The 16,747-nt window shown below is 42.7% G+C and overlaps 1 protein-coding gene across 1 annotated transcript; it reads right to left on the minus strand.

Moving 5' to 3' along the window:
* Positions 1–1,575: 1,575 nt before the first annotated feature.
* Positions 1,576–2,079, minus strand: LOC148579985 (uncharacterized). Its single transcript, XM_088491493.1, has one exon. It carries the CDS (start codon positions 2,077–2,079, stop codon positions 1,576–1,578), a length of 504 nt encoding a protein of 167 aa, XP_088347619.1.
* Between the last annotated feature and the right edge of the window lie 14,668 nt (positions 2,080–16,747).

Consider the following 16,747-nt stretch of genomic DNA (forward strand, 5'->3'; position numbering starts at 1 on the left):
CAGGAACAAACAAGTGAATGAGAAGGAACACCAAAATAGAGAGCACTTAGTCAAAATGAGTCCAAGAAGTCATATGGTTCTTTCATCAAACACGTGGTGTGCAACCCTTTATGACAAAAACTTAGAGAAGAGTGATAAGGTAGCATCCCATAAAGCATCAACAATCATCATATCACACCACTAAATACAAAAGAAAGCAAGTAAATCAAACAAACTCATCAATGCAAGAGTAAGCTCCACTTAGAACACCCATGAGAAAATGAAAAGAAATAAAGAAATAAAATCCAATAAACAAGGAGAACATGAATGCAACTACAAAAAAAAAGTAAGAGCATTTAGTTAGGGAAATAGAAAAAGAGAAAGGGGAACTAAAAACAAAAAAAAATTAGAAAGGAGGGGTACCTTGAAGGGGGAGAAGGAGATAGGGTATGGAGGTGAGAGAAAGGTTAGTGAAGAAGAGGAGAGGGAAAGGAGGCGTGGGACCGCCGGAGGTGGTGGTTGCCACCGGAGGTGGCGTAGAAGAAGAGGTAGGGATGATAGAGGAGGGTAGAGGTGAAGAAGAGGGGTGGTGGTAAGAAGAAGGAAAGAAAATGGAGGGAGAAAGGCACACGTTCATTCAATTGGTTCGTGAACCGACGCGCGCGTGCCATGCATGCGTGCGCGCGCATGGGCAAAATTAGTAACGACGCGAACGTGCACGGTGCGCGTGTGTGTGAAGTAGCGAAATGTGAGTGTGCGCGCGAGCGCTAGGTGCGCATGCGCGTGCATACGTGTTGTGCCCTCAGCACAGGTTGGGCACAACTCTGGCCCAACTCTCGGGAAAAAGTATCAGAAAGTAAAATTTGTTGAGCGACGCGGACTCGCACGGGGCGTTGACGCATCGATTGGCATTATGGCAAGGTACGCGTGTGCGCCTGGTGCGCCTACGCGTGAGTTGAGCTGGGCCAGTAGCATGAAATTGGCCCAACCAGGGCACAACTCTCTGGACGATGGCCCAGGGTCGCAAAACGCAGTAGTGACGCGTACGCGGCTAGTGCGCGCACGCGTGTTTTTGCGTGAATTGACATGGACGCGTATGCGTCTCGTGCGCGCACGCGTGATGTTGGTTATGCCCAGGGCCCAAAGCTGGCCCAGAATTTGCACAACTCTCTGGTAAATGGCCCAGGGGTTGCGAAAGCCTAGGGACGCATACGCGCACAGTGCGCGCATGCGTGCCCCCTCCCCCTTTTTTTCTTGAATGAATAAAAAAAAGCCTAATTATCATGTATTCGCTGGCCAAACAAGCCAAAGAAGTCAAAAATACCTAAAATCAATGCAAAATCTAAAGAGAAGTATGCCTCTACCACACAATCAAGTCATTCATGGAAAAATCAATGCAAGTCTTTATGAACAAGTTATCCAAGGTAGGCACAAGCAATGCTAATCAAGCAAAAGATTAGCTAAGCAATTACAAAACAATGAAGAATTCAAAAAAAAAGACGGTATACAAAGGAGGGAAAGGATAGGTCTCACCATGGTGGGGTGTCTCCCACTTGGCACTTTTGTTTAATGTCCTTAAGTTGGACTTTCACTTGTTCATTGCTCTTTGCTCAGAAGTGCATCTTCCAAAAGGAATACCTCAACCTCTTTGTTGCTCTTCATTTGCTCACCATGATACAACTTGAGACGGTGCCTATTGACCTTGAAGATATCCGACCTTGAGGGATGGCACAAATGGTAAACCCCATAGGGTTCCGCCTTCACTACTTGATATGGGCCTTCCCATTTTGACCTTAGTTTACCGGGCAACAATCTCAATCTAGAATTGTAAAGAAGGACTAGATCACCGGCTTTAAATTCTTTGCCTCTTATGTTCCTATCATGCACGGCTTTTATTTTTTCCTTGTAAAGTCTAGAGTTCTCATAAGCTTCAAGCCTCAAACATTCCAACTCCGCTAATTGTAGCTTCCTCTCCATTCCGGCTCCACCCAAACTCGGGTTACACTCCTTGATGGCCCAATACGCCTTGTGCTCTATTTCCACCGGCAAATGGCAAGCTTTGTCATACACCAACCGAAAGGGACTCATGCCAATTGGCATTTTGTATGCCGTTCGGTAGGCCCATAATGCGTCGGTGAGCTTGGCACTCCAATCTTTCCTATTGGGTTTCACAATCCTTTCCAAGATGCATTTAATCTCCCGATTGGAAACCTCGGCTTGGCCATTTGTTTGTGGATGGTAGGCCGTGGCTACTTTATGCATGATGCTATACTTCTTCATGAGTCCTTCCATTCTTCTGTTGCAAAAGTGTGAACCTTGGTCGCTCACGATTGCTCGTGGCGACTCAAATCTACAAATGATATTATTTCTCACAAAAAAAGGACCATGTTAGCATCATCCGTCCGGGTGGGTATCGCTTCCACCCATTTGGACACATAATCAACGGCGAGTAGAATGTAGAGAAAACCATTAGAATTTAGGAATGGCCCCATGAAGTCAATTCCCCACACGTCAAAAATCTCACAAAATAGCATGGTTCGTTGGGGAATTTCATCCTTCTTAGAGATATGACCAAATCTAATGCATTGAGAACAAGATTTACAAAAATGAGAAGAGTCCTTGAAAAGAGTTGGCCACCAAAAGCCACAATCTAGGATTTTCCTTGCCGTTCTTTGAGGTCCAAAATGGCCTCCTCCTTCGGAAGAGTGGCAAGCTTCCAAGATTGAGTGGAATTCGGTTTGTGGAATGCACCTCCGAATTACTTGATCTGCCCCACATCTCCAAAGGTATGGGTCATCCCACACATAGTATTTGGATTCACTTTTTAGCTTATCCGTTTGGTGTTTGGAGAGATTAGGAGGAAAGGAGCGAGATACTAAGTAATTGGCGATTGGTGCATACCAAGGAATGGTTTCCGAGATTGCATGCAAGCCCTCAAAGGGAAAAGAATCATTGATAGGAGTAGTATCGCCTTTTGTGTGTTCAAGGTGACTTAGATGGTCCGCCACTAGGTTTTGCATACCACTCCTATCCCTGATTTCCAAGTCAAACTCTTGCAACAATAAAACCCATCAAATCAATCTCGGTTTGGATTCCTTCTTAGCCAACAAATACTTTAATGCCGCATGATCTGAGTACACTACCACCCTTAAACCAAGAAGATATGCTCGGAACTTGTCCAAGGCAAAAACAATGGCCAAAAGTTCTTTTTCGGTAGTGGTGTAGTTGGATTGGGCTCCATCCAATGTTTTTGATGCATAGGCTATGACATATGGATTCTTACCCTCGCGTTGTGCTAACGTGGCTCTCACGGCAAAATTTGAAGCATCACACATTATTTCAAATGGCCTACTCCAATCCGGCCCTCGTACAATGGGAGCTTGGGTCAATGCTACCTTGAGCTTGTCGAAAGCCTCCATGCATTCCTAGCTTAAGTCAAACTCAATATCCTTTTGTAGAAACCTTGAGAGAGGCAATGCTACCTTGCTAAAATCCTTGATGAATCTCCGATAAAATCCTGCATGTCAAAGAAAAGAGCGGATCTCCCTCTCGGAAGAGGGGTAAGGCAAACTAGATATAACATTAATTTTAGCCGGATCTATGGAGATACCATCTTTGGAAACAATATGTCCTAAAACAATGCCTTGTTTGACCATGAAATGACATTTCTCAAAATTTAAGACAAGGTTGGTTTTAGTACATCTTTCCAAAACTTTTTCAAGACTATCCAAGCAATGATCAAAAGAATCGCCATATACCGTGAAGTCATCCATGAATACCTCCATGCATTGCTCTAGAAAATCTGCAAAGATGCTCATCATGCACCTTTAGAAAGTTGCCGGTGCATTGCATAAGCCGAATGGCATATGCTTATAGGCATAAGTTCTAAAAGGGCAAGTAAATGTTGTTTTTTCTTGGTCCTCTAGAGCAATGTGTATTTGGAAGTATCCCGAATAGCCATCTAGGAAGCAATAATGAGACTTACCGGATAATCGATCGAGAATTTGATCGATAAACGGAAGTGGAAAGTGATCTTTTCTAGTGGCCGCATTCAACCTTCGGTAGTCTATGCATACTCGCCAAAAGTTTTGCACCCGTGTTGCTATGAGCTCCCCGCTTAATTGTGGTTACCCCGGACTTCTTAGGTACAACTTGAACGGGACTTACCCATTCATTATCCGAAATAGGGTAGATGATGTCCGCCTCAAGTAACCTTGTTACCTCTTTCTTGACAACCTCCAAAATAGTAGGATTCAATCGTCTTTGAGGTTGTCTCACGGGTCTAGCTCCCTCTTCCAAAAAGATACGGTGCTCACACACTTGGGGACTTATCCCCACTAGATCCGCCAAACTCCACCCTATTGCCCTTTTGTTCTTCCTCAAAATGCGTAGCAACTTCTCTTCTCGTTGAGGATTGAGTTTCCTTGCTATAATCACCGGAAATTTGTGAGCTTCATCAAGGTATGAATACTTTAAGTGGGGTGGTAATGGCTTCAATTCTAGCTTTTGCTCTTGGCTTACCGCTTGAACTTCTTCACTTGGATCTTCACTATTTTCTTCAATCATATTTTTCTCTTCTAGCTTTGCACAATGCACTTCCGCCACAATGTTGTCAATTAAATCACATCGAAATACGGAATGGTTCTCCGATGGGTGCCTCATTGCTTCTTCTAGACTAAAACTTACAACTCTCCCATCTATCTCGAATGAGTAAGTTCCCGAATGGGCATCCAACTTGAATCTAGAGGTCCTCAAAAATGGCCTCCCAAGTAGGATAGATGATGCCCTCTCGGATTCGCTTGGTGGCATCTCAATGATATGGAAATCAATCGGGAATATCAAACCCTTTATGTCGACCAACACATCTTCCGCAATACCCGACACGGTTATTATGCTCTTGTCCACCAAGACAAACCTAGCTGCCGACCGCTTCAACGGTGGGAGCTTCAATAGATGATAAATGAAAATAGGCATAATACTAACGCATGAACCAAGGTCGCACATACAATCAATGAATTGGACTCCATCAATGACACAAGAAACTAGTCAAGGACCCGGATCAACACAATTTTCCGGAATGGATCCCATCAAAGCCGAAATGGAACTACCCAATGGAATCGTTTCCAACTCATGAATTCTATCTTTGTTCATACACAAGTCCTTAAGAAATTTCGCATATTTAGGCACTTGGTGTATAGTATCAAAGAGGAGGATAGTTACCTCCACTTTTTTGAACATCTTTACCATTGTTGGGTCAAGCTCCACACGTTTCTTAGCCTTTCTTGCCAATGTAGGAAATGGGATTGGTTGAGCCACTTCCTCTAAAATTTGCTCCTTTCTAGGGACTTCACTCCTTGGTTGTGGTTCTTCATCTTCAACTATTACATGTGACTCCTCCTCCTCTTCAATTTCCTCTATCTCAACTCCATCTTCTTCTTGAGCAACTTTCATCGGGTTAGGTGCCATTGAATCTCTTTCCTTCAATTGTGTTTCGGACCTCAAGGTTACGGCGTTGATGCCACTTTTGGGATTGGGCAAAGGTTGAGAGGGTATGTCACTAGAAGTTGAGGCTTGAGGAGTGGGAATAGAAGGTGGCTCCATGCGAGCAATGAGAGCTTGGAGAGTAGAAGTGAGGCCATTAAGACTTGAGTTGAGGGTGTTTTGGAGTTCCTTTTGTCCTTGGAGTATGGATCGGAGTGTGTCATCTTGATTTGGAAATGTGGAAGGGTAGGTAATTTGTGGTGCTTGGGGTTGATTGGGTAGAAGTGGTTGTCTATGAGGTGGTATGTAGGTTTGATAGTTCCTTCCTTGATTTGGTTGTTGGTTTGGAGTGTTTTGTGAATAACAATTTTGTGAAATGTTGTTGTTCCATCTTTGGTTGCCTCCATTGTCCCTTCCTCCTTGTTGATAATTGTCCCGCCAACTTTGGTTGGAGCTATCCCTCCATCCTTGATTGGAATTGTTACTCCCTTGGCTATAGTTGCCTCCTTGTTGGGGGTACCCTTGGTTATAATTGCTCCCTTGGTTGTGGTATCCTTGATTGGAACGTTCATAGTAGGGGCGATCATAAAAGTTGTGGGTAGCCGCTAGAGTGTTATCTTCTTGGAGACTTGGACATTCGTCCGTGTAGTGGGAGTAGCATGAGCAAATGCCACACACTCTTTGAGGGACCAATTATTGACATTGTTGGTTTTGAGGAGAAGGTTGTTGTTGAGATGGAGGTGGTTGTTGATTCACTTGGAGTTGCTTTAGAAGGCTTGTCATTTCATACAAAGTCTTGGTAAGGGTAGCAGTCTCACCACCAGAAGAAACTTCATTTACGGTCTTTGGACGGTTGACTCTTCGTCTACCATGCTGAGTAGACTCGGCCAAGTCGGTAATGAGTTGTCATGCCTCCTCCGCCGTCCGATACTTTGACAAAGAACCGTTACTTGAAGCATCCAATAAATTCTTATCTTGCTCCCTCATGCCTTGGCATACATAGCTAAGCAAGACTTGAGTGTCAATCATATGGTTTGGACATGAATCAAGAAGTTTGCAAAATCGTTCCCAATATTCATACAAAGTTTCCATCTCGCCTTGTACAATACATGAGATCTCCTTCCTTAGCTTGTCCGTCATTTCCACGGGCATAAACTTATCAAGGAATTCTCTCCTAAGTAAATTCCAATCGGACACAACATCACTAGGCAAGGTATAGAACCACTCCTTGGCTCTTCCCTCAAGAGAGAAGGGAAAGGCAAACAACCATATAGCCACTTTATCGGATCCTTCCCGCCTAGTAGTCGAGCATACACCATGAAAGTCCTTGAGGTGTCTAATTGGATCTTGTGTGGTAAGTCCATGGAATTTTGGTAAGAGATTGATGAGAGCGGTCTTGAGTTCAAAGTTTGCATTCAAGTTGGGATGAAGCACATGTAGAGGTTGGAGAACAAAATCCGGTGCACCCGCTTCCTTAAGAGTAACTCTTCTTGGAGCGGCCATGTTGTCAAAACCTAGATCAAAAAAAAATATTAGTAGTATCAACAGAAGAGTAATTGGTGCCTTCGTTGGATGACGATGATATGGTTGGTAAATTGGTAAGAACCTTTTCACCTTCCTCAAAGACCAACCTCCTCCAAGCTTGCCTAATATGAAGCAAGGTTCTTTCAATTTCCGAATCAAAGGGTGCTAAGCTCGGATTTGGTAGTGAACACGTCATACAATGAAGGAGATAAGAAACTCATGACATCAATCGGCATCTAAACAAAGACTAATCTTAACTAACAATCAAACAAGCAAACAATCAATTAAGAGGGAAATGCAAGTATTCACATATCAATATATTCACACTAACCAATAGAATGGCACACATAAGCAAATTTCCTGGCAACGGCGCCATTTTGATGAACGTAAATATTTTTATGCCGATTAGAAACTAGTGATAAATCCAATCGTGAGTATAGTCTAACCAACATACTAATACCGCATCAAACAATTCTAAAATCTATGACCGAGAGTATTGATCCCGGGTCGTTCTCCCTAGGAATTGCTTTAGAATGTGCATCATTGATTAGGAAAGCTTTTATGGTTTTGAGAGTTGGTGCAAGAATTCAAACTAGCAAGCAATCAACAATTAATGGAAATAAAAGCCTTGGCCAAGGGTAAGCATTGGAAGTTCCATCATTATGGTTTCCTTTAATTATGATAAGAGTTGATTATTGCTTCACTTAGTTAACCCCCCCTAACAATGGAGGAAAGCCAAGTGAGAGTAACTAACTTGAGTCACAAGTCCTAGTCTCACCCTAGGGAAGTCTAGCTTTAGTGCACTCCAAGCCAATTAGCAATTCTCAATTCATAATCTACAATTGATATCCACTATTCAAGTGTCTCCAATAACTCAACCCCTAAGCCAAGTGAGAGAAATCTACTCCATAGCTAAGGTTACCATTATCACAAACAATTGGTAGGAAATTATAGAAAACATGAGGCAATTGAGAGAAGAGAATCGAATTAAAGCTATCTATTCCAAACAATCATCAATAATCACACAATTGAATGAAACCTCAATTCATTAATCCACATTCAAAGTAACAAAGTGAACCAAATCTAGATCTAAGAAATTGAACCAAAAGAACATCAATTAAGAGTAGAAGAAGAGTAGATCTACACTTGTAGCAAAACAAAAAGTCAATTAGCAATGGATCTCAACAAGAATTCAAAGGAAACTTGCAATGGAGGATGAAAACCTAGAGAGAAGTTGGAGTTTCTCTCTCTAAAAACAAAATGTAACTAACTTCCTAAAAATATCTAGAATTATGACTCCTTTCTAACACCCATAAGCCTTGGTCTTCTTAAGCTTTTCCCTCCAAAATCTGCTCCAAAACAGGGCCTGGAAACCCCTTGAAATCACTGGGTACGTGTTTCATTTAAAAAAATCATGTACGCATATCGATGCGTACGCGCACTGCACGCTTACGCGTCCTTGGGCTCTTTTGCGATCTACGCGTAGGCGTACGGTGCGCGCGAGCGTCATAAGGGATATGGCCCAGCCATATAAGTGCGCCAGCTCCTCGCTCGGCTCCACTGCGCTGGCTCTGGATGAGCGCATCCACGCGTACGCACATGGTGCGCATGCGCGCGCATGTGTAAACTTCAATTCCTTGATTTGTTTCATGCTCCTTCCATTCATGCATGCTTCCTCCATTCCCTTTGGCTATTTTTGCCCTATACTTCTGAAATCACTTAATCAAACAGATCAAGGCATCTAATGGTAAATAGAGGAGAATTACAATATCTTAAATTTTGATGCAAAAGAAGCATATTCTCATCTATGAGGTAAAATGGGAAAGAGACACGAAATCATGCAGTTTTATATGAATAAGTGTGGAAGATCATTGATAAAACCCTTAGATTCTATGCATGATAAACCCTAAAAACGGGGTTTATCAGGGTGTATATGTCAATTCGGGGTATGGGACAATACACTGTGTATAGATATTTATGCTTAAACAAGTATGGCACAATCTTTGGACAAACCGGTTAATACGTACGATGGGAAGGAAACCGGATAGCTAAAGGCATCTAATTTATTAGCCATTTTGGCTTTGTCCCATCTCCCAACAAATTCCTTTTGACGGTGTACTGGTGTAGGAAATAAAGCATTACGCTCATTGCATATGTAGCTCACAGTCCCATGCCTGTACTATATAATCAATTAAAATAATGAGGTAGTGGGGAAGGCATGGTCAGATTTAGCGCCGTATTGGAAGCCTGTCGATAGTTTTGGATAGATTTGACCGCAATCCTCCCAGAATAAGTGATTGCAAAAGGAAATTTTATAGTATAGTGTCACTCAGAACTTTCACTTTTGGATACAGAACAGACCTTAAAATGAGCCCGCATACGAACGTACCATACGGGTGAAAGATTTGTCACGAGTTTGACGATTACAACGAATACCCGTGACTCCACCCACAATACCCGACTACCCTAAACATAGACGCATCACACTCCGTAAATGGAGCACACAACCGTCGGCATTTGCAACGATCTTTGCAATTAATTAAACCCACCTACCCTTCTAAACCACCATTATTCGAAACACAAAAAAAAACAATGGGCGACGGAGAAGCACACTCGAGCTCCGACGGTGACATGCACAACAGGTTAGACAAGTTTCATTTATGACCTTTAGAATACAACAAAATGCAGTACGTTGCATATGCATGGTAGACGAATATTCGCATTAACAACCACATACGGGGTACATGCAGGGACGTATGCGAAGAGGTCCACGACGCAGATACAGATGAGCAGTCGCAGCCCCCACAGGCATCTGAGGTAAATCTTCTGCTCAGGTGTACTTCACACATTCTTTCAACAAATAACTGATTCGATTTTGGACATTTCTTTAATATGTAGTTCCTCGGTGGACCCAAAGCTGCCTCCGAAACCTCAGATGAAGCTCCACAGCTGGATGATGGTAATGCGGTCAAAGGTGCTCAGATCCAGCTGGATGAGGACTGGTCGTTTCTGAATATCGGTCTCATCGTCAAGGACTTGATGAGGGGCCTCGTGGAAAAGGTCCAAGTTAGGATTTACTCCTTGGCCATGTATGTAACGTGTCTTGTTGGTGTCCCTTATCCTAAACGGGTTTAGCTTACACTCTGAGAGAGGGATCTCGAGAAGGAAACCGACAACGCAACTGCTGCAATCCCCGAAAAAACCGTTGTGTTGTTGGACTCCGACGGGGAGACGGATGAACAGTCAACCCCGCAGTCCATGAAAGTTGCATCTGGAATTACAAGTGGAACACCGGTTGCCCTAGATTCGGCTGAGAAGAGTACTCCACCTTTGTCAGGAACCGACAGCATCATGCGAAAGTTGTTCCGCACACCACCATCGGCCACAAGGAATGCCAAGCAGCCACGTTCCGGTGAGGGAACGAATAGATCTGTGCGAACTGGCTCCAGCAGGGAAAAGTCTACCCATTCAACGAGTAAGAAGGTAAATAATCGGTTAGTTAGTTTAACCCCAAATGTGACTACCGACTGACGTTAGACAAACCTGTGCCGTAGATGAGGTTCAAGATCACTCCTGCCATGGACTTCAACAACCGACAGTCGGCGTTATTCGCATACATGTTCGACGAGAATCTTGATCCATGGTAAAATTCGAGCTTCTGTGTGTTTAAACCCGCTTATCGCGGTTATTTTAACGCCTTAACACTTTCATCCTATTGTAGTGAGGAACTTGTTCGTATTGGAGTCAAGTCGGCGAACAGAGTTGATTTACATAGCTTACTACCGGAAAATGACGTTGATGACAAGGTATGGCACCTGTTTACGCTTGTTTTGACGAGGAAAAACACATATAAGGTATCGCAAGACATAATTAGATTTTTTTTTGCTGTTCTTCGTTACCAAATCATCCATATTGTTGCCATGACAATGACTGGTGCTGAGATCCTTGCCACGTCCCCCTCGTACTGGTGCCTTCCGCCGTCTGTCTCGGTAACTTAACTCTCTCTGCTGTTGGTATTCGAAATGAATCATTGCGCCATTAACGCTCGTTGACAGTCGTTGGCGCTCGGATATATATATAACACAACTTATTTTATTCGTCAACGTTATCTTTGTAGGATGATATTTTGAACGGGGAGATGACAGAGCTAATGCTCAATCGTTACATGTAGAAATGGATGAGGCCATCCAGATTTCTTGAACTTGTCTGTTGATGGAGAACTATTTGTTAATCGAAACCTAAACCACGAACAAGTGTCTTCAGTGGATTAACTATATGGTGCACGAAATTGTGATCACATTAATGTAGTACTCTTTGTTATTGTATGGAATCATTATTATGGCTCTTTACTATGTGTGGACACAACTCCGTTCAACTAACCAGCAAGTGTACTGGGTCGTCCAAGTAATAAACCTTACGTGAGTAAGGGTCGATCCCACAGAGATTGTTGGCTTGAAGCAAGCTATGGTCACCTTGTAAATCTCAGTCAGGCAGATATAAAGTGATAATGGTGTTTTCGAATATTATATAGTAAGATAGGGATAGAGGTACTTATGTAAATCATTGGTAGGAATTTCAGATAAGCGAATGGAGATGCTTTTCGTTCCTCTGAACCTCTGCTTTCTTGCTATCTTCATCCAATCAGTCTTACTCCTTTCCATGGCTGGCTTTATGCAAGGGCATCACCGTTGTCAGTGGCTACATCCCCTCCTCTCAGTGAATAATATGCTCACGCACCCTGTCACGGCACGGCTATTCATCTGTCGGTTCCCGATCATGCTGGAATAGGATTCACCCTCCTTTTGCGTCTGTCACTAACGCCCAGCACTCGCGAGTTTGAAGCTCGTCACAGTTATTCAATCATTGAATCCTACTCAGAATACCACAGACAAGGTTTAGACCTTCCGGATTCTCTTGAATGCCGCCATCATTCTAGCTTATGCCACGAAGATTCCTGTTAGGAGATCTAAGAGATATTCATTCTAGCTTAATTCATGTAGAACAGAAGTGTTTGTCAAGCACGCGTTCATAGGGGAGATGGTGATAAGCGTCACACATAATCATCACCTTCATCACATTCTTGGGTGCGAATGGATATCTTAGAAGCGAAATAAGAAGAATTGAATAGAAAACAGTAGTACTTTGCATTAATCTTTGAGGAATAGCAGAGCTCCACACCTTAATCTATGGAGTGTAGAAACTCTACCGTATGAGAATACATAAGTGAAGGTCCAGGCATGGCCGAGATGGCCAGCCCCCTAAAACGTGATCACAGGATCATAAGGTAATCCAAAGATGCCTAATACAATAGTAAGAGGTCCTATTTATAATAAACTAGCTACTAGGGTTTACATGAGTAAGTAATTGATGTACAAATCCACTTCCGGGGCCCACTTGGTGTGTGCTTAGGCTTGGGCTTGAGTGTTACACGTGTAGAGGTCCTTTCTGGAGTTGAACGCCAGCTTTTGTGCCAGTTTGGGCGTTCAACTCTGGTTTTGGCTCCTTTTCTGGCGCTGGACGCCAGATTTGGGTAGAAAGCTGGCGTTGAACGCCGGTTTACGTCGTCAATTCTTGGCCAAAGTATAGACTATTATATATTGCTGGAAAGCCCTGGATGTCTACTTTCCAACGCAATTGGAAGCGCGCCATTTCGAGTTCTGTAGCTCCAGAAAATCCACTTTAAGTGCAGGGAGGTCAGAATCCAACAGCATCAGCAGTCCTTTTTCAACCTCTGAATCTAATTTCTGCTCAAGTCCCTCAATTTCAGCCAGAAAATACCTGAAATCACAGAAAAACACACAAACTCATAGTAAAGTCCAGAAATGTGAATTTAACATAAAAACTAATGAAAACATCCCTAAAAGTAACTAGATCCTACTAAAAACATACTAAAAACAATGTCAAAAAGCGTATAAATTATCCGCTCATCACAACACCAAACTTAAATTGTTGCTTGTCCCCAAGCAACTTAAAATCAAATAGGATAAAAAGAAGAGAATATACTATAAATTCCAAACTATCAATGAAGCAGAGCTTCAATCATATGAGCGGGACTTATAGCTTTTTGCCTCTTGAATAGTTTTGGCATCTCACTTTATCCATTGAGGTTCAGAATGATTGGCATCTATAGGAACTTCAGATTTCGAATAGTGTTATTGACTCTCCTAGTTCAGTATGATGATTCTTGAACACAGCTTCTTTATGAGTCTTGGTCGTGGCCCTAAGCACTTTGTTTTCCAGTATTACTACCGGATACATAAATGCCACAGACACATAATTGGGTGAACCTTTTCAGATTGTGACTCAGCTTTGCTAAAGTCCCCAATTAGAGGTGTCCAGGGTTCTTAAGCACACTCTTCTTTTGCTTTGGACCTTGACTTTAACCGCTCAGTCTCAAGTTTTCACTTGACACCTACACGCCACAAGCACATGGTTAGGGACAGCTTGGTTTAGCCGCTTAGACCAGGATTTTATTCCTTTAGGCCCTCCTATCCACTGATGCTCAAAGCCTTGGGATCCTTTTTATTTGCCCTTGCCTTTTGGTTTTAAGGGTTATTGGCTTTTTCTGCTTGCTTTTTCTTTTTCTTTCTATATTATTTTTTTTTCGCCTTTTTTTTTTCTGCAAGCTTTGTTTTTTTGCTGCTTTTTCTTGCTTCAAGAATCATTTTTATGATTTTTCAGATTATCGAATAACATGTCTCCTAGTCATCATTCTTTCAAGAGCCAACATATTTAACATTCTTAAACAACAACTTCAAAAGACATATGCACTGTTCAAGCATACATTCAGAAAACAAGAAGCATTGTCACCACATCAATTAAACTAAGTTCAAGGATAAATTCGAAACTCATGTACTTTTTGTTCTTTTGAATTAAAACATTTTTCATTTAAGAGAGGTGATGGATTCATAGGACATTCATATCTTTAAGACAAGGTTACTACTACTAATGATCATGTAATGAAGGCACAAACATAGATAAGCACATATCATAGAAAACGAAAAACAGAGAAAATAAGAACAAGGAATGAATCCACCTTAGTGATGTCCTTGAGCTCTTCTATGTCTCTTCCTTGTCTTTGTTGCTCCTCCCTCATTGCTTTTTGATCTTCTCTTATTTCATGAAGGATGATGGAGTGCTCTTGATGTTCCACCCTTAGTTGCTTCCAATAATTGTGTGGAAGAAAATGTATCCCCTGAGGTATCTCAGGGATCTCTTGATTTGCAGTCAAATGTTCTACCACTGAGCTATAGACCCTTGATGGAAGCTTTTGTCTTCCCTTTCCTCTTTCAAGAGGTTTCTCTGGCCTTAGGTGCCATCAATGGTTATGGAAAAAAACAAAAAAAGCTATGCTTTTACCACACCAAACTTAGAATGTTGCTCGCCCTCGAGCAAAAGAAGAAAGAATAGAAGAAGAAGAGGGTATGGAGGAGATGGATGGCTGTGTGTATTCGGCCATATGGGTGGGATTGGGTGGGGAAGAGATGTTGAATTTTTGAAGGTAAGTGGGTGTATGGGTGTGAGTGGTAGATGGAAGACAGAAGGGATGATCATGAATGGAAAGAGAGATGATGAGGTAGGTGGGGATCCTGTGGGGTTCACAGATCCTGAGATGATCCTGTGGGGTCCACAGATCCTGAGGTGTCAAGGCATTTACATCCCTGCACCAATTTAGGCATGTAAAATGCCCTTGCACACAACTCTGGGCGTTCAGCGCCAGGTTGGTGCCCATTTTGGGCGTTCAACGCCCCTTTGCTGCCATTTCTGGCGTTGAACGCCAGAACCATGCTTGTTCTGGGCGTTCAGCGCCAGGATGCTCCCATTCTGGGCGTTCAGCGCCAGAACTATGCTCTGTTCTGGCGTTTGAACGCCAGACAGATGCTCCTCCAGGGTGTGATTTTTCTTCTGCTGTTTTTGATTCCGTTTTCAATTTTTATATTTATTTTGTGACTCCACATGATCATGAACCTAAGAAAACATGAAAAACAATAAAAATAAGAGTTAGATAAACATTGGGTTGCCTCCCAACAAGCGCTTCTTTAATGTCAATAGCTTGACAGTGGGCTCTCATGGAGCCTCACAGATGTGCAGAGCTTTGTTGAGACTCTCCAACACCAAACTTAGAGTTTGGATATGGGAGTTCAACACCAAACTTAGAGTTTGGTTGTGGCCTCCCAACACCAAACTTAGAGTTTGACTGTGGGGGCTCTGGTTGACTCTGCTTGGAGAGAAGCTTTTTCTGCTTCCTCTCCATGGTTGCAGAGGGAGATCCTTGAGTTTTGAATACAAGGGAGTTCTCATTCCATTGAAGGAATATTTCACCTCTGTCAACATCAATCACAGCTCTTGCTGTGGCCAGGAAAGGTCTTCCTGGGATGATGGATTCATCCTCTTCCTTTCCAGTATCCAGGACTATGAAATCAGCAGGGATGTAAAGGCCTTCAACCTTTACTAACACGTCCTCTACTTGTCCATAAGCCTGTTTTCTTGAGCTGTCTGCCATCTCTAGTGAGATTTTAGCAGCTTGCACCCCATAGATTCCCAGTTTCTCTATTACAGAGAGGGGCATGAGGTTTATCCCTGAACCAAGGTCACACAGAGCTTTAAAGATCATGGTGCCTATGGTGCAGGGTATTATGAACTTTCCAGGATCCTGTCTCTTCTGAGGCAATGTCAGTTGATCCAGATCACTTAGTTCATTGATGAACAAGGGAGGTTCAACTTCCTAAGTATCAATGCCAAACAATTTGGCATTCAGCTTCATGATTGCACCAAGAAACTTGGCAATTTGCTCTTCAGTAACATCCTCATTCTCTTCAGAAGAGGAATACTCATCAGAGCTCATGAAGGGCATAAGGAGGTTCAATGGAATCTCTATGGTCTCTAGATGAGCCTCAGAGTCCTTTGGTTCCTCAGAGGGAAGCTCCTTATTGACCACTGGATGTCCCAGGAGGTCTTCCTCCTTGGGATTCACGTCCTCTCCTCTCCTCACAGGTTCGGCCATGGCGCTTATGTCAATGGCCTTGCACTCTCCTTTTGGGTTCTCTTCTGTATTGCTTGGGAGAGTACTAGGAGGGATTTCAGTGATCCTTTTACTCAGCTGGCCCACTTGTGCTTCCAAATTTCTAATGGAAGACCTTGTTTCATTCATGAAACTTACAGTGGCCTTAGATAGATCAGAGACTAGATTTGCTAAATTAGAAGCATTTTGTTCAGAGTTCTCTGTCTGTTGCTGAGTTGATGATGGAAAAGGTTTGCTATTGCTAAACCTGTTTCTTCCACCATTATTAAAGCCTTGTTGGGGCTTTTGATCCTTCCATGAGAAATTTGGATGATTTCTCCATGTTGAGTTATAGGTGTTTCCATAAGGTTCACCTAAGTAATTTACCTCTGCTATTGCAGGGTTCTCAGGATCATAGGCTTCTTCTTCAGAAGATGCCTCTTGAGTACTGTTGGATGCAGCTTGCATTCCATGCAGACTCTGAGAGATCATATTGACTTGCTGAGTCAATATTTTGTTCTGAGCCAATATGGCATTCAGAGTATCAACTTCAAGAACTCCCTTCTTCATAGGCGTCCCATTACTCACAAGATTCCTTTCAGAAGTGTACATGAACTGGTTATTAGCAACCATGTCAATGAGTTCTTGAGCATCTGCAGGCGTTTTCTTTAGGTGAATGGATCCACCTGCAGAGGTGTCCAGTGACATCTTTGATAGCTCAGATAAACCATCATAGAATATATCCAGGATGGTCCATTCTGA

Source organism: Arachis ipaensis, chromosome B10 (genome assembly GCF_059453495.1).
Source record: "Arachis ipaensis isolate K30076 ecotype BB chromosome B10, ASM5945349v1, whole genome shotgun sequence".
Classification (NCBI taxonomy): domain Eukaryota; kingdom Viridiplantae; phylum Streptophyta; class Magnoliopsida; order Fabales; family Fabaceae; genus Arachis; species Arachis ipaensis.